This window comes from Ambystoma mexicanum, chromosome 4q, assembly GCF_040938575.1.
Source record: "Ambystoma mexicanum isolate Mex_15411 chromosome 4q, UKY_AmexF1_1, whole genome shotgun sequence".
NCBI classification, from domain to species: domain Eukaryota; kingdom Metazoa; phylum Chordata; class Amphibia; order Caudata; family Ambystomatidae; genus Ambystoma; species Ambystoma mexicanum.
This window is the reverse complement of record NC_090928.1, coordinates 103,299,977-103,327,527: the sequence shown is the minus strand read 5'-3', so window position 1 is coordinate 103,327,527 and position 27,551 is coordinate 103,299,977. Positions and strand designations below refer to the sequence as shown.

Below are 27,551 nucleotides of genomic sequence, written 5' to 3'. Positions count from 1 at the left end.
TTCGACGGGCCTCCAGCGGTTACACAAACCTGCGAACCCTGGTCGACGGCAATGGACTTCGACGGCGGCGATGTCCGGGTGCTTCACTTCGATCTCCTCGGCGGTCCCGTCTCGGGTCGGCAGCCTTTCGAGGGTCTGTCTTCCAGGGCGCTTAGGCGAAGATGGAGCGGTGCTCGATGGTCCCTCGGAGCACGGGAAGAGGGCGCCTTACCAGGTCCTCTCTCGGGTCAGTCTTCGACGATTTCGGCAGCCTTCGGATCGGTCGAAGCAAATGCCACAGCAAGTCTTCTTCCAGCTGGACGTCGAGGATCAGCAGTTCCAGTTCCTCTTAGAGTGGAGACTCAACTCCAGAACGCTTCTGAACGCTTCTGAACAACAATTGGTGAGAGGTCCCCAGATATACTATTCTGTCTCTCATCCACACTGCTGGCACACACTCAGCAGCCAATCATACAGAAAAGCATTCATGCAGTCAGTCAGCCAATCAGGCACACAGTGCATTCAGGCCACACTCCTCCCTTTCAGACACTCACAACAAGGAATGTGGATTGGGACAAGTACCCAGCCATTCAACACTACACACTGCATTCAGGCCAGTTTCGGGCAGGGCTGTCTCAGTCTTTGTCTCTCATGCCAGAAACCAGACAACCACAACAAGGAGTGTATATTGGTCACACACTCCATTCACCCAGGTCCCACCCACAGGAGGTACCCACAACATACAGTCACTGGGAAGGCTCCAGTCAGTCTAGCTGGGCCTTCACAACAACACCATATATGGAACTTCCACCCAACAGCCAGTCAGGGGGAAGGGACAGAGTCAGGGCTTCCCAGGACTTTGGGAAACAAGGTAACAGGCAATAGAAAGCAAGAGGCCACAGGGGCCATCTTGTTTCCTATCAGGAATCAACTGATCCCAATGGCAGGGCCTGGGTATCCCAAAATGGAGGACACCCAGAGCACCTGTCAAATTCAGCATGGAGCTGCCACCAGCCCATACCCTGCTCTGTGGGCCACCCACAGGTGCCCAAAAACATACACTAGGGGCACAGGGTTGTACCCCTACCCATGGGTGCCATAAGGGTATTCCATGGGTCTGTTCACCAAACCAAAATAGAGAGCTGCACTGCCAGGAGTCCCGCATGGACTCCTGGGCAGAAAACATGACAGACCACACGATAAAAAGCAGTAAAGGACAAGGATTCAGAGGCCCTGTCCCTCTGATGCATTTCCAGCATCACAGAGGGCAACGTGGTCCGATTGCTTGTTACAATCTCGGATGGTAGGTATACCATGCCTCACTATGTATCCCGGGCTGCCACTGTAAATGTTTGGAGAGGGTCGGAAAGGCCTTCTTTAGTTTGATAGGAAAAACATAACTTGTGGAGGAGGCTGAAGCACATCATGCACAAGTCTTGATATCTCTACCGATCTCACCTACAGGAGGCAGTTCAGATGGGGAAATATGTGCACCTTCCTTGGGCCACCAACACTGTCATGGCCTTCACAAATACTTTAAGGGCGAAAGTGAGGCTGAATGGAAGCATTGCAAGCTGGTATTGAGTGTTTCCACCCCAAAATAAAGTTACTTCCAATGTTTGGCATGGATGGGGACATACAAATGTGCATCCTGCAAATCGAGTGACAAAAGCCAGTTCTGATTTTCCTAGGCCTGAAGGGTCTGCAACAAGGTGACCATATTGAAAATGTCCTTTCAGATAAGCTTTTGAGGAGTCTCAGTTCTAGAATGGGTCAGAGCCATCCATCCATCTTTGGAATCCGGAAGTAACAGTAATACCAGACTTTCCCAACATCCTCCATCTGAACAATTCTCCAGTGCTCCCTTCAGCAACAGCAGAGAGACTTCCTGCAAAAGGAGCAGTTACAGAGGAGGCATGGGTAGAGTAGGTTTTTTAACAAGAAATATGGGCAATAACTTCGGTCTACTGCCTGTAGGACCTATCTGTCTGACAATTTCCTGCCATACCTTTTTGAAGGCCTGAACTCAACCCCATCCCCCCCACACCAAAAAAACACCCCAAAAGCCCACCCAAGTAATATGGTGATCTAAAGAGGCAATAACAAAGTGGTTTTGGCACCAGTGGCCAAGAAGGAATACACACATTTTTGATTTGGTTGAAACCCTTCCTCTAGGGCAGGGCTCTGCAACCTTTGTCTCATCCAATGTTTGACCAACTCCCTTGCCATTGAATAAGCTGGATATGGTTGATGGGAGTAATAGTCCAAAACATCTGAAGAGAAATGTTGCAGACCCCTGCTCTAGGGGATTGGCAGTAACACCCCTCTTGTTGCTGACATCGTGGAGTACCCCTCATCTTGAATGGAAAGAAATATGAGTTATGTCGCCCTCTTCCAAAAAGAGTGGACAGTGTAACGGCTCCCTGTTACGAGTCCTTACATATTTTAAGGCTGTCACCCTTCTTCCAAATAGATCTAAGCAGTCAAACAGCATTTCCAAGAACTCACTCTCGTCATCTTGAGTGAAATTCGGCCGTACATGTATGGAATGTCTACAGCTGACTGTAGCTGTACCCATGGACCTCCCTAAATAGTCTGTGGTGTCAAAGCCCCTTTCTAAAATATTTGATGTGGTCGCATTACCGTCTTGTGCGAGTTGCCTGAAAGGCTACTGAAATTCTTGAGGCAATGGGTGCCTGCGTCCCCTGCTGCATCCCAAAAAAAGGCATGTACTGAGCCAAAGTACATGTGGCATTTACAGTTCTAAGCACTTCGCTTCTCGTGGCAAAGATCCCATGAGTCTTTTTTAGATTCATTGTTGGTGTAGCGTTGGGGGAGGGGAAGGCGGGGAGTACGGAAAGCTGTAGCTTTCATGGTGGCACTCTCTGCCAGGATTACATGGTTGACAGCTGACCGGTGAGTGGATACAAATGCAGGGACCCCCCACTAAATACAGGGACCCCCCCACTCCTGATCGGTTTCTCTTTGCAATGTCTTTGTCTACAGTAGGTGCAATATGTTTGTGTTCCATACTGGTGTAAGTTTGTCAGCCAGGATGCCTGAAATGGTGTGTACAGGCATTTCCTCAGACGTGGAGGACTAATTCACAATAGCAATTGCCCAAGCGACAACCACCCTGAAAGGCCCAAAATTCGACCCAAGGGCTGACAGAGGATCCAGGCGGACAGAGGGTCTCCACTGGAACCACTGGATTCTTGTAAATCAGACTTTTCCTGCTTCAGTTAATGTAATGATTGATCCTGCAGTAACTCTTCAGGCCAAGGAGCCTTTGGCATATTAGAGGCTGAATCCCCAAGACAAAAGCATCCACCTCCTCAAAAGATCACAAACCCAAGAATTGAGAGACTCCATTGAAGCTCAGACAGATTCAACAAACTATTGCCTAATGAAGGAATGCTGCCTCTGCAAGATTGCATCTGGTGTTATCGTACCCAACTGCAAAAGCTCCAAAGACACCAGCGCCAGCTTCAAAGGAGTCAGTGCTTACGAAACCGTGGAGCATGGTGGCATGGCACCCAATCCATTGATTTTTGAGACTTTGCACTCTAGCCTGTAGGGAGCATTCAGAAATATTTTCTTCACACCTTCCTTGAGCTTAGACTTTGTGGAATCCTCCGTGTCTTCAGGAGTGAAAGATTAAGTGGGAAATGAAGGTGCTGTACCATTTTCCTATCTAAAAGATTAATTCAAACTGTGCATGTTGTGCCTTTTCTTTGGGAAAGAGGAAGAAGCTGCTTGAGAAGACCCATTTCTCAAATAGTGATGAATCCTCCTCTTCTGTAAACTTTTTATCCATTTCCTCAGATTGGGAATAATGATCTGAAGATGGGGGAGACGGGATCTACCGTGGAAGCCTTTTTGGTAGTCTCACTAGAAGATTTGTCATGGTTATTCTGCCCTAAGGCCATACATAATCTGGTCACCTCGCCGCCTTCGGTGTCATAGTCTGGCAGGATCTACACTCCTCCATTTCATGTTCTTTAGTAAGGCAGAAGAGACACAGGGAGTAAGGATCCATTGCCAATATTGATATCAATGACAATATCTACAGACTTTGAAGACTAAGAAGATGACATATTCAAAAGTATGAAGAATTGTTGCATGACCGATTGAAGTTCTTGAGCATTGCTGTTTAGAAAAGGAACCGAAGGAAAATGGTGCCAGCGGCTCAGGTTATATATGCCTGTGACTTAATTCTGCACATGATCGTGCCTATGAGGCAACAGAACATACCTCGGACCTACAAGGCACCACCTGGTGGCAGAAGAAAAACGTTTCCAGAGCTTACTGTGTCAGGGATATTTCAAAACATGAGAAATCTGTGGGAGGAATGTATCCATTGGAAATTATTTTACAAGGCAGTGCTAGCACATATTGTATACACTGCCATTCTGAACATCTGTTTTACAACGGCAGTGTGGGCATATATTGTGGGCACCATCATGAAAGTGTTTTATAGTAGCAAAGATGGCATATATTGTTAGAACAGTTATCATGAAAACATTGTGCAATGCTCCTGTGTACAGTTGGAGAGCTAGCTGGATTATTACTCCAGCCTCCTGAGGCTCCCACTCTGCTCCTTGTACCTCTCAACAAAATACTAAACTTTTCTACTGCCGTCCTTTAATAACATTCCATGTACCTTACCCACCCCTGACACTGCCTTCACTTGGAGTGGCTATCCTGTGCAAAAATACCCTTGTGAACCCCCACCTCTCCCTTCACCATCACGTTCTCCCTCCTGTAATTACCATCACTGCAGTGGATTGCATTACTTTACATGACTGGATGTTCCATAATGTGCTGCTCTATGATGTCCCCATTTTCTGTTTCCAACTCCCTCTCATTCACATCCATGTTTATGTGTAGATGTGTAGAGGAATGTACACGGATTCTTTGTAAAGCATACTCAGTGGGATTGCTCTACCAGTGATATACCTTGTGCATAGCACTACAGGTCGAAATACCCTCCTGCTTTATATAAAGACAAAACATGTACCCACCATTGTGGTCATAGAAATCTGATTTCTGGAGTTGTTTGATCCAATTTTTATATTTTATTGGAAAAATAAGACTACAAAAAAAGCACCAAAACATGGAATTATCACTAATTATAGCATGCACGTATGTTAGGCTAAGGATGTACATTCTAGTTTTCTACTTTTTACACTTCAATTATTTTCGAATGTTATCGCAGACTATTAAGTTACACGTGAGAACAATCACCAAATGTTTTGAAATAAATTACTGTACACAAATGTAAAAAATGCTTTACAAAAGTAGATTGTATAAACCAGTCGTTTTTATATGTTAAGTATTTAGAAGGTAAATTTGGTTTGAAGTAAATATTAGGGCAAAGACTAATCAGGGTCTGATCTTGGAATTTGTAATGATTGCTAAATCACAGGCACAAAATAATCTTTTCAATAAACTTCTACCTTTCACTCCCAGGCCACCCACCAGATGAGACAATCCTAATCAAAAGACATCGAGATTCACATTTTTAGGCTTGGTGATTCTGTCCAACATGCCCTGACCAAGCTTAGCAGCAAACAGTGAAGTAATTTGTTCGCTCCCTGTCTTGAGAGCCAAGTCATACGCGGTCAGCCCTTTGTCGTTCTTCTTTTTAATGCTTGCATTACACCTGAAAAATACAGTTAAAAAAAGGTACATCAGTTACTTAAGTGCAAGCTAAAATTCAAACACTTAATCCCCTACTCCTGTAGCTTGAGATGTTAACGGAAACCCCACTTTTAACACAGATCAGGTACAGTGTATGCAGCAACCTATTTTATGTTATGCACTGTCTGAGGTTACCACAGTTTAGATCCAATGCTGATCCAACGTGCGGCTTCCTGGCTGAAAGTTGCAAATGGACAGTAGAGATCTTGAGATGTGACCCGTCTCAGTTCTGTGGCATGTCTGATTATACATTGATCATTTTAAGGCCATAAACCAACAAAATATAACTTTGCTTGAATCATCTTGTGTATCATAAATGTTGGCAAAGTCCAGTGAAACAAGCTTTGACAGAAAATAAGTAATTTTGGCATTTGCAGTTGTTCATTGCATTTTACTTTAATAAGCATGAACTTGTGTCATCCCCACAAAGAACAAGCATGTTGAAGGACTAGGTGAGATGTTCACTGCCGCTGGCTGACTGTATAGTTATAATATTTTACATCAGCAGCTGAGGTCAAAGCCTGCATCTTACACAGTCTGCTACGGAGGCCCATGAACTACTTTATGATCTCTGTACCGTGCAGCATAGCATCATTAATAATGTTACAACACACCTTCAAGTCCAGATTATCAAGGGTGGTACGTAATGTCCAACACAGTTGCAATCCCTAAACATGTACTTTACTACCGGACCAAAACGTAGGGCAGTACCACTATTAAATAGAATACAAGTAAAAAAATATAGGGCGCCTGGCGGAGTCCTGATTTACCCAGGTGGGTACATGTATAAGAAGAAAATAATCAGGATGAAAAGATCCTACAAACCATAAAGTTGTTCTGTGTGTGTATGTTTTTTTTTTACAATGACACAGAGCATTTTGTGTTGATTATACAATTTACTTTACAGTACTTTCGATAAGCACGAAAGTTTCGAGAAAACAAACCGACAAGAGTGATTGTGAACAATGGTAACACGGGTAAGTTTCGACCTCAGAGGTATTGAGGTCAAAAAACCACAGGGAGGCACATTCCAAAAACAGATGAGGTAGAAACCTACTATGCAAGGGAAGAGCACCTGAGACTTAAGAAGGTCCCAGGATTGGTTCACACAAGGTGTACACAAAAAGTCTTTACAAAACATACACGAGAGGGAGATGGTACAGTTGTGTCACGGGGATCGACACAGGTGTGTTTCGGCCAAAATAGGGCTTGATTGAAGCCTGTCTATATGCTGGCCTTCCTCAGGAGGGACACCAATTGTGGTGCTTGTCCGTAGAATCTGCTGCTGCATAGCAGTAGGATGCTGTGGACAATCCTCATATAATTGCTGGATTCCTAGTGCGAAGTTGCACTTTGAGTACTGTGCACTTTCACTGTGAGCGGAGGACCCCGCGAGCACAGAAGCACCAGACGCACTGCGATTTGGGACCGACCTTGGCCCCTTCCAGTCTGCGGGACCCTGAGACACTTCGGCCTACTCTGAAAGTGCAGCTCGAAAATTTGGAGATGAAGGGTAGTGGGACTTCTTTAGTATTGTTCTTACTCATCAATAATTGTTCTTTTGAGATACCGCTTGATCTTGTCTGCGCTTCAATCTAGGACTTCCCTCTGGTAACCTCTCTGCTTAAATTTGTCAATCAGTGTAGAGCACTCCATATCCAAACCGCGCAGGGTCTGATATTCTTTTTAACCTGAGTATTTGGCTATAAGGTAGACTTTTGAGCATAGCCCTCGGGTGAAAGCTAGCATAGTGAAGTAAATTATTAGCATTAGTTGGTTTGTGATAGACTGAGGTTGAGATGTTTCCCTATTTATTTTCTAAAGCCATATCTAGGAAATGTAATGTAGGTGATCAGATTTCCAAAGTGAACTTGATATGGGTATGTACTGTGTTTATGTAGTCAAAAAACACCATTAGATCTTCCTTTGTCCCACAACAGATGCCAAAAATGTTGTCAATTAATCTCTTACACATTAAAATGTACATTGACCATTTGGGGTGCTCAAGTACATAATTCTTTTCAAACCTGTACATGAACGTATTCGTGTACACAGGAGCCATGGCCGAACCCATAGAGGTACCGGATGCCGGAATGTAATACGTTCCTTGGAACCTAAAGTAATTATTAAATCAAATTAAGTTGAGAAATTCAAGGATGAAATGGGGGTTGCCCGTCAGTCCTTGGTAATTCAACAGGAGCCATTGCACTGCCTCTAATCACTCATCATGGCGGACTGACGTGTACAGGCTGCATACGACTTGGCTGAACAAGATAGAATCAGGGCTCAGATTTGAGCTGTCTTTCAAGCAGTTGAGAAAATCTGTCGTGTCCCTCAAATAAGTCAGGATACCTTGTATTAGGGGTTGTAGCAGTATATCCACATAGATAGCCAGGGGATCGAAAAAACTATCCGTTCCTGCTATAATGGGTCTTAAGGGGGGGTTTGTGCCATCTTTATGGATCTTTGGCAGACCATAAAACACAGGAGTGAAAGGGAAACAATTGATCAAAAATGTTTTTGGTGTTGTTGCTGATCCATTCATTATCAAAGGCTTTCCCCACCGTTTTTATAATGAGATTCTTGATCTCATTAATTGGGTTATTATCGAGCCTTAAATAGGTTGTCTCATCCTGCAGTCGTTCCAAGCATCTTCTCGTGTACATGGTAGTATCCATTCACAATGATGGCTCCCCCTTTATCTGCCGGTTTGATAGTCAACTCCTCATCTCGTGACAATGACTCAACATGGACAGTTTTTCATGTTAATAGGAGTAGTTCTCTGTTCATTGATTTTACTGAGATCTGCCAGAACATCTTCTCAAACAGATTGAGTATTGAGTTTTGGACGTGGTAAATCAAAGTTACTTTTTGGGAACATTTCCAACATATCTTCCATCTGTGGAGGCTGCTCTGTCTTTTGCAGTCCGCTTTGCTCAAGAAGAAGGGGTCATCACCACGAAGCATGTCACCTAACGGCAGACTTTTTATTTTGTTGTGTTTGTTATGTGCCAACTATTGACTGTAATTAAGTCTGTAAACTGTCTTTTCTAAGACTCTCTTTGTGAAATCATTCAAAATACTAGTAGTACATAGTTTCAAGAATGTACTGTTTTTTCAGTTTAGAAGAGTGTGCAGGGGACGGGAGTGTGCCCATATTGGATCTTCTTTGTTTCTATGTATTGTGGTGATTCTGTGCCAGGATCACAGTTCCTCCCCCGCACCTAAAAATATTTTGAAGGCACCGATTGTGTGTAGTCTCACATTTCTAAAATGTACATCTTTACCTAAAGGTGTGAATTGATATTACTTAGTGCTATGAACAGATTCTCCATTCAGAAAAATGTTAGCCTCCATGACACTTCAGGAAACGTATCCAAGTGTAGTCCTGGTGTCAAATTGACATGTGACCACGTGGAGTGCGTAGGATCCCATTTGCCAAGCCGGTCTAATACCATGGTCTCCACTTTCTGTTCTAAACACATCAGTCGTGGGACATTTCTAGACTGCAACCTCCATCTTGTCTCCTCAGCATGGTATGTCTGTAGGACTTGGGCACACTCTTGGGGTTGTTCACTCTTATGGTGCTTCTTATGACCCAGCTGAAGGACTCCTGTCACAGAGTCACTCCTTCATGAATGCTCTGAACAGGCTTGCGCAGTTTCCACCAAGCCCTTGCGCCCCTCTGGCAGCATGCTAGTCTACATTTCCTGGGATGTGTACATTGTTTGCTCCCAGGAGCACCGGACCATCAGGCCGAGTCAATCATCAGAACTATTGGTGAGTCAAAGACACCCAGACACCACATACATTGGTGTCTGTGATTGGCAGCATTGACAAGCACGTCTCACAAGCAGTGGACCTCATGGCCCTTTTCTTTGTTTTTTGTAAATGAGTTAACCCAAATCCAGTTAAATAGAAAAGTGTGTAATTGAGAATTCAAAATTTGCATGACATTTGGAGTCAAAGACTAGAAGAATGTTTGCGAGTCCTGAAGCCTGTGATATCAGATAAAGTGTTGGGCTCCAAAATAGGCAGTGGCGTTTATACCTAGGCACTGCCACTTGCGCCCTGAGTCGTCATCTGGTTTCGCAGGTGTGAATTACGCCACCAGGTACCATAACAGGGTGATTTATTAAGTTCCTGAGTTTCCACTCTGGCAGCTGGGCATTTCAAAGAACAAATCTGCAGACGTGATATTATCTGTTAAAAATATAATTCAGTGCAGATTTGTTCAAGTGGTGTTACATGGATCTTCCTTATTGCTTGCTGTTAGGCTAAATCTGTAAGTCCACTATGACTTTCTCTCAAAGTTTAGATGTTGTTATGCTCACCTGGTCTCTGCGGAGGCCACGGTTGCAGCCCTCCCTGAACTTGAATCACCCCCTTCAGGCCTCTCCCTCAGTCGAAAAGCTGTGAGCAGTGATATGTGATGATACTGATCCTGCCTATAGATAACAGTGTGTGAGTGCGCCAATCTGTGATGGTTGTACCTCTCGAACCCTTCACCTCAAAGTACGGTTTCTGTGAGCATACGCCAGCCCATAAAGCTCACTTGTGAATCATGGAAGATAAGCTCTCCGTCCTGCTACTTTTGCCAGGGGCGCGTCGAATGGGATCTAGTTCCTTCACTGATCCCTGATAAGTATTAGTCCAGTACAGCTGCGATATGCTTCTCCTTATGATTGGTAAGTCTTTCTTGAGCTCTTGTGATGCTGTTCGTTCTGTTTAATGTCTTTATATGTTGCTCCTATTTATGCCCGCAATAATGTCTCTCTTCTGTTTTCTTCCCTTAGATGGAAATGCGTCCTCAATACAGCGGTGAGACGTGGCTGGATGGAAGATGGATGCTACCACAATGTTCGACATCAGGTAAGTGATGGTTTAAGGAAAAGCGTGAAGTATGGCGATGCGCATCCTTAAACTGACTGTTTTTTCAATGTCTAACCTTGTCTTCTGTTTTTCCTTGCAGGCGCAGCTGTCGACGATGGAGCGTGTCGTGCTGTGGTGCCAAGATGAAGATTTCGCCGTTCCGGAAAGTGTAAAGATGAATACTTGGTTCGCCGAAGAGATGTACAGGTAAGAACAGCTTCCCCCAGTTGGTAAGTATGCTGGCAGGAAGCAGAATGTCCAGGAAGCAGGATCTTCAAAGGTAAGTGTGACCTCAGACGACGGTGAACGTTATGCTGCTTGCAAGTGCAAAATAACGCGGAGCGTCTGTCTTGAGGATCGGGGCAGCTTATATAGCTGAGATCGTGGGCAAGCCAATTAGGGCCGGCTTACCAGCCACACCCTGCCACTCCTAGAGAGTGAGCACGTGCAAAGGGAATCCATTAGCAGCCACACCCAAGAATACACTTGGAGCTGATTAATGGATGGAATGTTCAAGGTTAATGCATCCTGCTTAATGGATGGAATGTTCAAGGTTAATGCATCTGAAGTGCTATGTCCATAATAAAAGCCTTTTGGTGTTAAATGGATGTTCTTGTTTATTTTTGTTCATGAGCCTGGCGCCAAAAGCGCCAGGACAATGTCCAGCCAGGTCTCCTGTGCATGCGACCCCTGCATGCCTGTGCCCCTGACTTCATGACCATGACAGATGTCCACCCAGGATATGTTCATATTCACCCTAACCTTTTGTCCACTTATGCCCAGTTGTGCCTGCATGGCATGGAAACACAGACATTTTGAGGGCCACACAATCAGGCTGTATTGTAAAATAAAACATATAAAATCGTTTTTTTCAGGCTTTTGCTGAGATTTCTTCTAAAAGAGTGTGTCTAAGTTGAGGCACAAGAAGAAAAAAAAACTCCTCCTTAGTACCATAAAAGGTGAAGTCTCCAAAATGAGAAAAGTTATCCAATTAAAACAGGAAAATATCCAGTTTTGAGAATCTAACTGTACAAACCTCAATCTGTTTCTCTATGAATGAACCCTCCAGTTGTGTTGTGACCCCCTGTTCACTCTTATTTGTCGGAGGTCATATAACGCTTCAAACAGAAACCCTGTACAAAAAGAACAACAGTAAATGGCACAGTCCTGATTGTTTTGGGGGAAAATCAAATTATATTGGCATTTTCACAGATCAACAACATTTGCATCCAAAAACCAAGCAAATGGTTCCTGCAATTCACCCCGATCCCTCCTCCGCATCCTCCCCTCTACATGCATTACAGTCTGCTTTACCTGGATCACTGTCACAACAAACTGAGTCCAACATCCTCCTAGTACTTTCCCAAGGCAGGCTAACATCCATACTTGTTAAAGAAAGGTAGCTAGATCTCTTCTATATCCATTCTTGTCTCGTCCATGAGGTGCGTCAAGTGCTCCATGTCATATATGGACCTTGCCTTCTGTACGCATTCCCTCTCCGTGGGCACCCCACCTCTCTTTCCAGTGCTGCGCCACACAACTCCTCGCTGCCACTAATAGGGTGCGGACCATGTGACCCTACTCCGCCACATCTGCCTCCTTCTCATTAACCCTGAGCAACAGCATGTTTGGCTCCATAGGCCTCTGCACCCCATCCAAGTCTTTAAGCCACCCCAAGACATCCCCCAGTATATCTGAATGTGCAAGCAGCTCCACCACATATGGTAATTTTCACTATTTGGCCATTTGCAGCACCAACAGCATGAATCCGCCCGTGAGTATATTTTTGCCAAAGTGGCTGGTGGATAGTGCCACCTATGTATCAGCTTGAACGCCTGCATACCGTATTGCAAAGAGAGCATGGACATCTTGACCCTTCTACATCTTTTGCCCCTCAGCTGGTCAGTTAAATCTAATCCCAGGTCTTTAGCCCACTTCACACGCGCCAGCAGTATACCAAGGGGTTCGCCCCATCGTATATTCCCCATATAGTCGTGAAATCCAATCCTTCATGTTAGTATCTTGCAATATTGCCTTCTCAAAGGGGGTGAGCTCCCTAAGTACATTTTCTTCCCATTGCAGCTTCAACAAAATCCCATTAAGCTGCAGATAGCGGAAGGCCGACAACACCCTCATACCTAGGCATTCTTCCAAACGGGACAAAGAGATGAACTCCCCCTCTTCCCACAACTGCCCCGCCCTCGAGAGTCCTGCTTCATACCACAGCTGGAACCTTAAAGGGTCTACAATGAAATTTCTCAGGGACGGCGCCCAGATACAACTGAGGGGTGAGGACCACATTGACAACCAGCAGGTTCTGCTACTCTTGCACCAAATTTCCCAAAACACTGCCAGAATCGGATGTGCCAGAACCCGTCTAGGGATCTCTTTCTGGGGGACCCACTTCCATTCACCCAGCAATACCGGTTCCAGGACCACAATGTCCATGTGAACCCATTGCTTCTTTGAGTCTAGGTCCAGATGGTCCACCATGATTCGCAGCTGGGTGGCCCTGTAATATGCCACAATTTCTGGGAATCCCCCCCACACCCCCATACCCCTACTCCTTCTGTAGCACCAGTGTTCTATAAGCTACCCTGGGCTTTGCTCCCGCTCATAAGAAACGTGCAAGCGCCCTCTGAGCGTCGGCCAGGAAGGGAGCCGGAACAGCCATGGGGAGCATCTGAAACAGGAAAAACAGCTTGGGGAGGACTGTCATCTTAATGCAATTCAAACTCGCCATCCATGAAAGGCTGATCCATCCCCACCACTGCAAGTCTGTCTTATTCTGCCCCATAGAGGGAGGTAATCCTTCCGTCTCGTCGTGAAACCCCATTCATTTACCTGTTCACTGCCCTCCCGACTTCAATTCTGCACTAAGAATGCCACTGATTTATCAAGGTTGACCCTGAACCCAAACATTTTCCCATACTCCCCCAAGCCCTTTAGCATGGCCGTCACGGAATCCTGCGGATTCGTGAGGTAGAGCAGTGCATTGTCCGCAAACATGCTCATTTGGTACTCCTGTCCTTCCAACGTCACCTCTGTTATATCCCTGCTTTCCCTTAAACCGATTGCCCATGGTTCCATAACCAGCACATCCAACAGGGGTAACAGGGGGCACACCTGTCTGGTACCCCTATTCAGCATTATTGCCCTGGACACCCCGCCTTCACCACCACTCTCGCCCTTGGGGAAGAGTACATGGCTGAGCTCCATCCACATCCATCACTCGCCCATGCCTATCTCCTCCGGGACCGCCTTCATAAAGGACCAGTTGACCCTGCCAAATGCCTTTTCGGCATCCAGGGAGAGAACCAAGACCCCTTCCCTTTGTGCCCCTAGGTCGCTCAGTATGTGAAGTGTCTTCCTTAGATTATCAGATCCTTGCCTGTTTTCGATAAACCATGTCTGGTCCGAGTGCGGCGGGGGAGATGTTTCTCCAACCAAGACGCCAAGATTCTCGTGAATATCTTTTCATCCACATTTAGCAAAGAAATCAGCCTGTACGAGGGGCAACTCGTCAGATCTTTCCCCTGCTTGGAGATCACTATAATTAATGCTACCAGGAATGTGGGGGGCACAGACTCTGCATCTCAGAAGGAATTAAAGACCCTAGCCAAGGCTCCCACCAGGACCTCTTGAAACTGCTTGTAGAAGTCAGTGTTTAGCCTTCTTCTCCCGGCGCCTTGCCCGGTTTAAGTTGGCTTATCGCCCCTCCTAACTTCTTCCTCTGTGATGTCTGCCTCCAACAAGGCCCTTTTCCCCCTAGTAAGCTGCAGGATTGGAAGCTTCCCCAAATATTCTTTCATCACCCTTTACCCCAGTGTGACTGGTTGTAAATACAAATTCTCTTAGTAGTCCGCGAAGCGCTCTAGGATATTCCCCATGGGGCCAATCAACCTCCCTGTCATCTTTTAGGTTATGAACCCTCCTCTCTGATATACATACCCAGACCCTTTTCGCCAGTAGTGTTCCCGCCCTGTCCCTTCCCACATAAAAACATAGTTTGGTGTAGCGCATCTTCTTCACCACCTACCCTATCAGGAGTGAGTGTAATTCCTGCTGTTTGTCCTGCATTGCACCCAGCAATCCCTCTCGGTGCACCACAGAGTTGTTCGCTTTATCTTCATGCCCCTCAGTTCCTCTCACACTCACCCCTCCCTCAGCGCACTCTCCCTTTTTTTTAGCCCCTTCTGCAATAAGCAGACCTCGCACAGTTGCTTTGGCTGCTTCCTTCACCGTCTTCCGGTGAACTTCCCCTGTGTCGCTGGTCTCAAAATAGTGTGCAATCTCTTTCCATAAAATGTCCCTGGACACTGGGTCTCGCAGGAGGCCATCATTACACCTCCAACGTGGCGTCCACCTCCACCCCCCTTCTATCAGCCACTCTGTTGTGACCATCTCGTGGTCCGAGCAGGACACCACTTCCACGCATGGTGACAACGCCATAGCCTGTTGCTCCCTCGGAACCAGTAAGAGGTCAACTCTAGTGTAAGTTTGGTGCAGGGGCAAGAAGAATGTGTATCATCACGCCTGCGGGAACCTGGATCGCCACACATCTACTCAGAAATGATCCATCCACACAGGTACTACTCCCACTAACGGGGGATCTATGAGGAAGATGTGACAGCCTTAACCAAAATCTACACAGCCATCCAAATATGGATGGCTGCTAATGGCCTCTGCCTAAACAGGGATAAAACTGAGATCCTCATAGTAGGGACTAGCGAAATTCTCAACAAACTCCCCCCCTCAATACAAATCCTTTAACATCGATAACTCCATCATCACAGTCTCCAAGACTGTCAAAACCCTAGGTGTTCACCTAGATGCCTCACTATCCATGTCCCGCCAAGTCAACACCATAGCCTCCGCCTCAGTGCTCACCACCAAGGTGATCAACGCAGTCAAGCTCTTCCTCTCCACTAAAAACTGCCTATCCATTGCCAGGGCCACAATAGGTACCAAACTGGGCTACTGTAACGCCCTTCTTCTAGGCACCTCCACCAACAACTTAAAAAACTTCAAATCACGCAAAACAACACGCTCCGGGGCTGCGCTGACCATTCCCAAAAGGGAACACATCTCGGAAGCAAGAAAAATCGCCCATTGGCTACCAGTAAAGGAACGCATACTCTTCAAAGCCATGGCCATAACAAACAGATGCATTACTTCAGATGCCCCCCCTATCTCTCAGAAAGAATTTCCCTCAGCACCTCAAACAGACCTACCAGAGCACACCGCGCCAACCTGATGTATTGTTCCTACGTTCAAAAGAACTAGAGCAGGGGGGGTCCAGCTCCCCACCCCTCGCACCCAAAAATTGGAATGCACTGCCTACCTCACTTAGTTATTAAAAATCATACACAACCTTTCGAAAAAAACTAAAAACCGTCCTATTCCGTTAAAGTCACAGAATAAATATGCACAGTTATGCTTGTGCTGTAACCCTAGCAAGCTCTACCACTGCTATATCTTATGCTATGTTCACTCTCAAGTTTGCTGTAACAGTGCCACGATGCCTCAGGGCAGTTCTGCGTGCTTTATAAATGCAAATAAATAAATAAATTAAATAAATCCTGCAGCTGCTGTGCAAATGCTGTATGCGCTACTCCCTTCATTTTAACCTCGTCACCTTTTACCGACCACCAATCGACTGCAGGGTCTGCAATCAAGTTAAAGTCCCCTCCCACCATCATCATCATCATCATGTCCTCTCCCCACTCTTCTAGTACCGAGAACACCCTTCGAAGAAAGGCCAGTTGGGTTGCGTTGAGCATGTACATGGATGCAAGGGTCAGCAACCACCCCTCCCAAACGCCCTTCCACCCTTGGTCAGCCCCGTTTACCACCTCTTTTGTGATGATGCAATGCATGTAACCCACCCCTCACCCCTGTACCCACCCCCCCATACTACACACACTACTATCTAACGCCCATTATTTTCCCTGCCCCCTCCCCACCTCCTTTGTTCATCTCTGGCCTCACCACCCCCCAACAACACCCCCCTTTCTCTGAGGCATCCAGCTGCCCGTTCCAGCAATAACTGACATAACTGCCGGAACACCAAGGTTGAAGCACCTGCCCTGGCCACGCTAACATCCCCTATCCCCCCAAATATGTTGCATCCCTGCCTCACCCGACGGTACTTTCCCCCTTGAGCATCTTCATCGGCTACCTCCTTTTCTCCCTCCCTGACCTCCCCAACCCAATGCCCTCCCCCCTTTACTAATCTACATCTCTCCCAAACAAACATCAGCAGAGAACATCGCCTTAACTTGGTCGCCAAGCCCAACAGGGGGCCTAGGCTCGAGGTTTTCCAGCCCTGAGGAACAATGAATTTTCAAAAATCAGCTTGGTCCCGCTCATGTAGCCTCCTTGTGGGGGGAGGGGGTATTAAGTTTATGGAATTTCTTAGCCCCCTGAATTCTATGCTGTCCAGCGTCCATCTTCGGGCCCCTGAGTTCTCGCCCTGATGTGGGCCCTTCCCCCTCGAGATTATCTTGTTGATGCACCATGAGGTCCTCCATGGCTCGATTGATGTCCTTCTCCAACACAAGCCGTTGTCTCTCTCCCTCCCATTCAAAAACAAGTGCAAAGGGGAATCCCACCTGTACCTCACCCCTTTCTCCTGAAGCCCCCTAGTAAGAGGGCCACATATTTTATGCCTCTAAAGGGTCTGGGCTGAGAGGTCTTGATATATCGCCACTTTGGAGTCTCCGTACTGTATATCCCCCATGCGCTATGCTTTCTCCAGGATTTCCACCTTGTCGCAGTAGTACACCTGGTTTCCTCTGCCCGCTCGGTGTACCCTATCCAGGGCCACCAGTTCAACTTCCTTGGATCCTAGGACCATCCCTATGATTTCATGGATTTTTCATTCCCGTCCTGCCGGTGATTCCCCCTCCTTCTCTGGTAGGCCAAAGAAACTGAGGTTGTTGCGGCTCTCTCTGTTTTCCATGTCATCCACTTTGACTTTGAGACGTAGTTCCTCGTCTCTTCTCGCAACTTCTTGGAGACGGACCCCGATCTGTGTTTCAAAAACCGCTACTCAGGTGTTGTTTGCCTCCACCCCCTCCAGCCGGTCCTCCAGAGTGGCCACCTTCGCTGACAAGTCTGCCACCTTTGCCCATTCTCATTCCACGAATTTCCACCAGAAACACCTGGATGTCACTTTTAATGGCCCCAATCTCTGCAGTGCAGGGGTGCAGTCCTCTGTCTCCCTTGACCTTCGCCATGTCTCCCCTATCAGGGTATTGGAAATGTGAGAGTGTAACCTTCCAACTCATCCACCCTTCTGTTGTGCCACTCCTGAGCTGTTCTCTGTGTGCACCTCCACTGTGTGTCCCCCTTCACCTTTGTACAACTCCAATGGGGTGCTTACAGTACACAGTCTGGTGCCCCGGGGCCACTGTCACCTCCACTCCTTGATTTGTGGCAGCTGTACGAAGCGCATCCCCAGACTAGATCCCTTTCTCTCTGCCTCCTCACACCAATGCTCCATTTGCACCTAAGCTCTCACTAGCTTCTCCCGCAGAGGCATGCACTCAACACTCTCCTCTTCCCCCAGTATTTCGAAGGAACCGGTCTGCACCACCCTGCTTGCTCCTTCCTGCAGCCTGTGACTCCACTCCTGGCACTGTCCCCTCATGATTGCTGCTCAGGATGACTGTCCGCCTTGTAGGGCCCCTCAATCAAGAGCCTGCAGCAGCCCTAAACTGGCTCCCCCTTCCCACTGACCTCCAGGGGGGCCACTTCCTCCAGGCCGCCTCCACAGACTGTCGTACCGTGCCTGGCCCATTCTCACTGGGAGCCCTCTGCTGGCTGAACCATTATCCAGGTGTCATCTCTCCTTTCACCTTTCATCTCATCACCATATTGGTGCTCCACTCTGGGCCACATCGCCTACAGTGCACCAGTGAATTGCACTTCTCAGTGCTCCTCTCCAGCGCCGCAACTCCAGGTTCTCACAAGGCCCTGCGGCTCATGCACGACTTGCCCGCCGCACCACAGGCCCGCCTCCTACACCCAGCACCTGCAGATGCTTTCCTCAGGCCCCCATTTCCTTGCAGCGTGATTCAGCCTCCACACACTGCTGAGGCCCTGGTAGATACTCCTGGCCCGATCCCACGCTGCTGCTGAGCACTAGAGGTCACCACTGCAGGGGGGCCTGTTCCTGACGTCCGCCCTGCTATAGCAGGCCGCGCAGTCCATCACTGTGCTTTCACACCCAGCCTCGTGCTGCGGGAACTTGTACTTTGCTTAGTGGGGCTGGGATTGACCCCCACTAAGTGCCCCGACACAGCAACACATCCACTGCCCGGGCACACCATCAACAGGGTTCAAAGGGCCAACAACTCTGCCAGCACTCTTCTCTTAACCCGGGTAGGGGCCGGAGCTCGAACATCAGGCGTCCATCTTGCCTGCACCCCCGGGCAGCCTCCCACAATCCTGTTTTTATATTCTTTTAAAGTAAACTATAGATTATGCATCAATTGTTGGTGAGGAAGGAGTCAGAACATGAATAGGGGTAGACACCATACTAACAGTATGGATATTTACAGCATGTACAATTTGTTTACTGACAAATGCTATATTGTGCTTAATAATGTATAATTGGGAACCAGGAAAATGACAGATGAGGGCAGTTAGATGGAGGGATAATAAGAAGGGTCAGTGCAGATGTACCTGCAAGGGCCAGGAAGTGCTTTTCAAGGGTGGATGTACATTATGGAAGTGTGGTGATGTTAATGATTTTGGGAGGGACTATGTTTCAGCAGTAGGGAGGCAAGAAGGATGAAGAAACAGAAGCAAGACGCAGCACAGAGTGAACAAGCAGCATTATGGCTAAGTGGAGCATTAGAGTGGAAGGTGTGGGGTGTGGTGGTGAAATGACTACTGCTCTGTAGGAGTACAGGGACGAGTAGTGGTTAAACTCAGCCCCACACTATTCCTAAACCAGCAGTGATCCCAAACAAAGTTGAAAGAGGCACAGCCAGACAGTTAGACCTCCTTTGCCTCTTTTGATAAAGTGGGCCAAGGGCTGTCTATATCTTCTGGAGGGGTGTGATCTGATACAGTTGCAGCACAAAATAGCAACAATAAGATGGTACCAAAAGAAAAAAAGCATTTCGAAGATCAAAGAGTGCAAAAAGCATCACCACAGGTACTGTAGCAGCTCAAAGTGCGTCAAGCTGGCTCGCAGATGTCTCGGCACCTCGGATGCAAGCTGCTTTTTGACTTCTGGGTTGTTGGGTGGCCCAATCCAGGGTCAAGGTGAGTGCTTTAGTCATACACATCCACTCCAAGAAGTTGTCTGGCACCAACATGGGGTCCCAAAGCAAAAACAAAGAGGTGATGGCTGGAAGGTTTAGAATGAATCTTAACCACTGGCATTGCTCTGGGCAACCCTCCAGACCACCGTTCTTCGCCTGCCAAGCCATTACAGAAGGGGAAAGACCATATGCAAATCAGGCTTGGCCCCACCCCAAAAGGGGCAGTCCAGCCCGAACTGCTAGGCCACATCCCTTCTGCACGAGACCACAAGCATCCCCAAACATGTTTCGCCCTTGTTGGGGCTCATCAGTGAGGAGTAGCTTGGGTTACCAGGAGGCAGCCTCGACATAGGCACATATTGCCACTATTATTTTGGCATAGAGCATTCTTGAAAGAGGGGTCTGATTAGTAGCCCTCACTTTCAGATACAGAATCACCTGCAACATTTGAATAAAAATCAAAAAAGACTTTGAGCAGTTCAACAGGACAAATGAGTAGTTATTAACTGTCAAGCACTGCCTTCCCAACTTCATTTTTAACATCTCCTTTCCCCACAAAGTACTAAAGGTCCTGTAAGAACTTGCATTCCACTTCACTGTCTGCCCCCCCTCGGTCCAGCTAAATGAAGGCAGTTTCGTGTTGTATGCGATTAGTTTTCAACGGGAGTTTGGCAGACTTAAGGGGAAATGATCACTACCATGTCCATCCCCTTTCGACATTGGATCACAGAGATGTCCCAGATCCTCAGAGATAAAAAGTGATAGATCCATGTCCTTTTCCCCCCCCGGCTCTATGTGTAGAAGTCCCTTACTTCTTGATCTGCTGGTAAGCAAATCTGAAGGTCCCATTGCTCTAGATAGTTGTTCCATGCTACACCCTGAAGTACGGAATGAGTGGGGCGTGTTGCAGGGTTAGCCAACCCCTCCTTACAGTGTGGTAATGCACAAGCAGAGTTAAAGTCCCCACCACTATAAGCTCTTTGTCTCCCCTCCTGGACCAAACAGTAAGCAATGTGTCCAGTGCCTGGTGAAGATCTGTCATTTTGGTATTCGAGTTGTTAAAGCAGAGGTTGACAATTAGCAAGTTAGCCTTTATAGTGGGAAGGAATAAGTTCACAGCCATAAGGTCTTTCAAATCCACCTCTATTTAGTAATGTTTAAAGTCATAAATTAGGTTGATTGCAATTGCCAGACCTACGGATGGCCTACCTTGCTTCCCCCCTAGTAGCGACTTTGTTATAAGACCTTTCTCTTCTTTGGCGTTTGTTCTGTTGTCGACCATGTTTGTAGGGGGGGGGGAAGGGGTGTTCTGCGGTTGTGATTATGTGGTGTGGTTCCATTTGGTTCATGCCTACTCCTGGTTGTCTTTCGCGGGGACCCGTTCATTTTCGTGGCATGTTGCATTCCTTAGTGGTAGGTTATTTAAGGTGTTAAATTGCGTTTCTTTGCGTTTGAGTTGTCAGTGTTGTGATCCTTTGGGTTTCGTTGGTTTCTAAATTTCTTTGCATTTAGCTGCTTTCTCTTTTGGTTGCAGAGGCTGTAGCCCACAGGCAAAGCTCTCCTGATTGAGTTGTTTCGGACCTTGGCTTCCTTAAGTATGCGATTATAGGCGTAATGGTTTAGCATGGCTTGGTATGTCGGGCGGTTGTGGGGGAAGGTGGGAAGGCTGTTTGGGAAGTAGCCTGGGGGTCCTTGCCTTACCGTTGGATTCACTAGGGGGAGGCGCGAGCAGATCCTATGCTTGATGGGATTCAATGCTTATTGTTGGGGTTTCTGGTTATCTCTATAAGGGTTTGTCTAGTTTTAGATATAGTAGTCAATGAGAGACACCTACATTTTTCTTTTGTTTTCCTGGACAGTGGGGCACAATGAGGCTAAATGTGAGGTGCTGCTATCTGGCACAATCAGGCTATCTGGCACAGTCAGGCTAAATGTGAAATGCCATCTGGGACAATTAGGCTGTGTGGCACAATTGGGCTGTCTGGCACGATCAGGCTAAAAGTGAAATGCTTCGATCTGGTGCAATCAGTCTATCTGGCACAATCAGGCTAAATGTGAGATGCTGTCATCTAGTGTAGTCAATGCTATCTGGCACAATTAGGCTATCTGGTGCAGTCTGGTTATCTGGCACAATAAGGCTATATGGCACAATCAGGCTAAATGTGGAGTGGTGCTACTTGGCACAATCAGGCTACCTGGCACAATCAGGCTATCCGGCACAATCAGGCTATCCGGCACAATCAGGCTATCCGGCACAATCAGGCTATCCGGCACAATCAGGCTAAATGTGAAATGTTCCTATTCGGCACCGTATGGCTAAATGTGAGGTGCTGCTATCTGGCAGAATCAGGTTATTTGGCACAATCAGGCTAAATGTGAAATGCTGCTATCTGGTACAATAAGGTTATCTGGCAACAATTGGGAATTAGGTTTTCTGGCACAATCAGGCTATCTGGCACAATCAGGCTAAATGTGGCGTGCTGCTACTTGGCACAATCGGGTTAAATGCTGCTATATAGCACAATCAGGCTATCTGGCACAATCAGGCTAAATGTGAAATGCTGCTTCTGGTGTGATCAGCCTATCTGGCACAATCAGGCTGAATGTGAAAAGATGTTATCCGGTGCAGTCAGGCTAAATGTGAGGTGCTGCTATCTGGCACAATCAGGTTATTTGGCACAATCAGGCTAAATGTGAAATGCTGATATCTGACAAAATATTAGGCTATCTGGTACAATTACGTTATCTGTAACAATTAGGAATTAGGTTACCTGACACAATCAGGCTATCTGGCACAGTCAGGCTAAACGTGAAATGCTATCTGGCACAATTAGGCTATCTGGTGCAGTCTAGTTATCTAGCACAATAAGGCTATCTGGCACAATCAGGCTAAATGTGAAATTGTGCTATCTGGCACAATCAGGCTATCTGGCACAATCAGGCTAAATGCGAAATGCTGCTATTCAGCACAGTCCGGCTAAATGTGAGGTGCTGCTATCTGGCGCAATCAGGTTATTTGGCACAATCAGGCTAAATGTGAAATGCTGCTATCTGGTACAATAAGGTTATCTGGCAACAATTAGGAATTAGGTTACCTGGCACAGTCCGGCTATCTGGCACAATCAGGTTAAATGTTAAATGCTGCTATCTGGCACAATCAGGCTGAATGTGAAATGCTGCTTCTGGCGTGATCAGGCTATCTGGCACAATCAGGCTGAATGTGAAAAGCTGTTATATGGTGCAGTCAGGCTAAATGTGAGGTGCTGCTATCTGGCACAATCAGTGTCATGATCTCTGCTTCCAAAAGGTCAGGGTTTTCCCAACTCCCTTGGAAGCAGAACCATAACCCAGGTTCCGAGTGCCAACCAGTCCCAATTGGGACCTTTTGGACCCAGTCCTGGCGCCAGTGGCACCAGGCTCATAAATATGCCCAGTCCCAGCGCTGGAAGCGCCGGGCTCATAATGCTTGGGTGGACTTACCTGCAGCAGACCATGCTGCTTACTTGCCTGCCAGTTGAGCCTCTGATCCTCTTCTGTTTGGAACTACTTTTCCTGTTGGGTGGGGCAGGAGCCACTCCCTAGGTTCAGAACACTGGAACTCTTCTGGAAAGCAGGAACTCTTTTCTTACCTAGGCGTGGCTGTGGAAGGAGACACCTAAGCACTACAGGAGGCTATTTAAACCACACCCGATGGATGAATCTTGCTTTGCGTTATTCTGCATCCTCTGCAGCAGAACGCTCATCGTGTCTTCTGCATCTGATCCTGGGCCTATGGAAAAAGGCTTACCATCCTGAATCCAGTCTTCAGCAACACCTATAAAGACAAGAAAGAACAGGTTAGCATTACGGTCTTCATTGACAGCGCTTCACTTACCTGGTCCATCGGCTGTCACCAACGCCTCGCGCTGCATTCCGGCATCTGAAAGACAAAGGCTTACCTACTCTTCGTGCGCTCCGGAGGTCTTCGCACTGCATTCCGGCATCTGAAAGACAAAAGCTTACCAACTCTTCGCACGCTCCGGAGGCCTTCGGAGCTGCATCCCGCATCTGAACGACAAAACAAGGTGCGTTTAAAGACATTGGGGAACTTTAATACTCACGTGTCATTACTCCTTTCCACATCTAACCCAGTGGGTATTCCGGCACCCTGCAGCCGCTCAGAACTTGTACCTGCAAAATAAAAAGACAGTTAGAGCGCATCGTGAAGCAGGCAACAAGCGCTTACTTACGTGCTTCCAGGCGCTTCTATTCATCACACGGGCTCCATCTTCAACTCACTTCAGCCCGTCATCCGCCATCGCCGGAACCCTGCAAAACAAGAGACATCATTACTAAAGACTTTTAAAGACATTAGAATTACTCGAAACTTACCGTTCGTGCAGTAAACGACGGACAGCAATCCTCTGAAGTCAAGAGGCCTGCTCCCCTTATCCAGTGAAGAAACTGGTTACAGCACCCGGCCCCGAGGCAGATGGAGAGCACGGCGTTCACTTACCTAAGGTGAGAGCGTTAACCTTTGGGGTTCTACAGGAGAAGAGAAAGGGAAGAAGAGAGAGACATTCAATAACCCAGTTCATTAATCCCATATTTTCTATCTGCAGACATCTTACCCTTCGAGTCAGACATACAGTGCACAGAGGTCCAGCCCAAAGAGCCAGCCGTGTGTTACACATCACCTTGAAGACACGGTATACGCCCAGTCAAGAGCGGCGCCTCTACGGGAATCAGGTGAGCGTTACAATCAGGTTATTTGGCACAATCAGGCTAAATGTGAAATGCTGATATCTGGCAAAATATTAGACTATCGGGTACAATTAGTTTATCTGGCAACAATTAGGAATTAGGTTACCTGGCACAATCAGGCTATCTGGCAGAGTCAGGCTAAACGTGAAATGCTGCTATCTGGCCCAATCGGGATATCTGGCACAATCAGGCTATCTGGCACAATCAGGCTAAATGTGAAATGCTACTATCTGGAACAATCAAGCTGTATGGCACAATTAGGCTGTCTTGCACGATTAGGCTGTCTTGCACAATCAGGCTAAAAGTGAAATGCTGCTATCTAGTGTAGTCAGGCTATCTGGCACAGTCAGGCTAAATGTGAAATGCTGCTATCTGGCACACTTAGGCTATCTGGTGCAATCTGGTTATCTGGCACAATGAGGCTATCTGCCGCAACCGGGCTATCTGGCGCAACCGGGCTATCTGGCGCAATCAGGTGAAATGTGAAATGCTGCTATATAGCACAATTAGGCTATCTGGTGCACTCTGGTTATCTGGCACAATAAGGCTATCTGGCACAATTAGACTATTTGGCACCATCAGGCTAAATGTGAAATGCTGCTATCCGGCGCAGTCAGGCTAAATGGGAGGTGGTGCTATCTGGCCAAAAATTAGGCTATCTGGTACAATTAGGTTATCTGGCAACAATTAGGAATTAGGTTACCTGGCACAATCAGGCTGTCTGGCACAATCAGGCTAAATGCGGATTGCTGTTACTTGGCATAATCAGGCTACTTGGCACAATCAGGTTAAATGTGAAATGCTATCTGGTGCAGTCAGGCTAAATGTGAAATGCTGCTATCTGGTGCAATGGGGTTATCTGGCGCAAGGGGGTTATCTGGCGCAAGGGGGGCTATCTGGCGCAAGGGGGGCTATCTGGCGCAAGGGGGGCTATCTGGCGCAAGGGGGGCTATCTGGCGCAAGGGGGGCTATCTGGCGCAAGGGGGGCTATCTGGCGCAAGCGGGGCTATCTGGCGCAATGGGGCTGAATGTGAAATGCTGCTAACCGGCGCAGTCAGGCTAAATGGGAGGTGCTGCTATCATGCCAAAAATTAGGCTATCTGGTACAATTAGGTTATCTGACAACAATTAGGAATTAGGTTACCTGGCACAATCAGGCTAAATGCAGAGTGCTGTTACTTGGCACAATAAGACTATCTGGCACAATCAGGTTAAATGTGAAATGCTATCTGGTGCAGTCAGGGTTACTGACACAATTAGGCTAAAGGGAAATGGTGCTATTTGGCCAAAAATTAGGCTATCTGGTACAATGAGGTTATCTGGCAGCAATTAGGAATTAGGTTACCTGGCACAATCAGGCTAAATGTGGAGTGCTGTTACTTGGCACAATCAGGTTAAATGTTTTATGCTATCTGGCGCAGTCAGGCTTACTGGCACATCAGGCTGAAGGTGAAATGGTGCTATCTGGCACAATGAGGCTATCTGACATTATCTGGCATAATCAGGCTATCTGGCACAATTAGGCTAAATATGAAATGCTACTATCTCGAACAATCAAGCTGTATGGCAGAATTAGGCTGTCTGGCACAATCAGGCTAAAAGTGAAATACTGCTATCTAGTGTAGTCAGGGTATCGGGCATAGTCAGGCTACATGTGAAATGCTGCTATCTGGCACGCTTAGGCTATCTGGTGCAATCTGGTTATCTGGTGCAATCTGGTTATCTGGTACAATGAGGCTATCTGGTACAATGAGGCTATCTGGTACAATGAGGCTATCTGGTACAATGAGGCTATCTGGTACAATGAGGCTAAATGACAAATGCTGCTATCTGGCACATTGAGGCTACCTGGCACATTGAGGCTACCTGGCGCAACCAGGCTATCTGGCGCAACCAGGCTATCTGGCGCAACCAGGCTAACTGGCGCAATCAGGCTAACTGGCGCAATCAGGCTAACTGGGGCAATCAGGCTGAATGTGAAATGCTGCTAACCGTCGCAGTCAGGTTAAATGTGAGGTGCCGCTATCTGGCACAATCAGGCAAAATGTGAAATGCTGCTATATAGCATACTTAGGCTACCTGGTGCAATCTGGCTAAATGTCAAATGCTGCCATATGGCACAATGAGGCTATCTGGCACAATGAGGCTATCTGGCTCAATGTGAAATGCTGCTAACCGGCGCAGTCAAGTTAAATGTGAGGTGCTGCTATCTGGCACAATCAGGCTATCTGGTACAATCAGGTGAAATGTGAAATGCGGCTATATAGCACAATTAGGCTATCTGGTGCAATCTGGTTATCCGGCACAATTAGACTATTTGGCACAATCAGGCTAAATGTGAAATGCTGCTATTCGGCACAGTCAGGCTAAATTGGAGGTGCTGCTATCTGGCCAAACATTAGGCTATCTGGTACAATTAGGTTATCTGACAACAATTAGGAATTAGGTTACCTGGCACAATCAGGCTGTCTGGCACAATCAGGCTAAATGCGGAGTGCTGTTACTTGGCACAATCAGGTTAAATGTTTTATGCTATCTGGCGCAATCAGGCTTACTGGCACATCAGGCTGAAGGTGAAATTGTGCTATCTGGCACAATGAGGCTATCTGGCATAATTAGGCTAAATGTGAAATGATGCTATCTGGCACACAGGCTATCTGCTGCAATCTGGTGCAATCTGGTTATCTGGTGCAACCAGGCTAACTGGCACAATCAGGCTAACTGGCGCAATCAGGCTAACTGGCGCAATCAGGCTGAATGTGAAATGCTGCTAACCGACGCAGTCAGGTTAATTGTGAGGTGCTGCTATCTGGCACAATCAGGTGAAATGTGAAATGTTGCTATATAGCACAATTAGGCTACCTGGTGCAATCTGGCTAAATGTCAAATGCTGCTATCTGGTGCAATGAGGCTATCTGGCGCAATGAGGCTATCTGGCGCAATGAGGCTATCTGGCGCAATGAGGCTATCTGGCGC

General features: G+C 47.1%; 1 protein-coding gene across 2 annotated transcripts in view; it reads right to left on the bottom strand.

Moving 5' to 3' along the window:
* Window positions 1-5,040: 5,040 nt before the first annotated feature.
* Window positions 5,041-27,551, bottom strand: part of DZANK1 (double zinc ribbon and ankyrin repeat domains 1) — a 1,110,268-nt gene continuing 1,087,757 nt past the window's right edge. The window contains exon 21 of one of the 2 annotated variants that reach the window (XM_069607537.1): window positions 5,041-5,644. In XM_069607537.1, the coding sequence (XP_069463638.1) occupies window positions 5,479-5,644 (166 nt within the window). In that variant the 3' untranslated portion in view covers window positions 5,041-5,478. The remainder of the gene's footprint in view (window positions 5,645-27,551) is intronic. The other variant, XM_069607538.1, reaches the window with a different exon arrangement.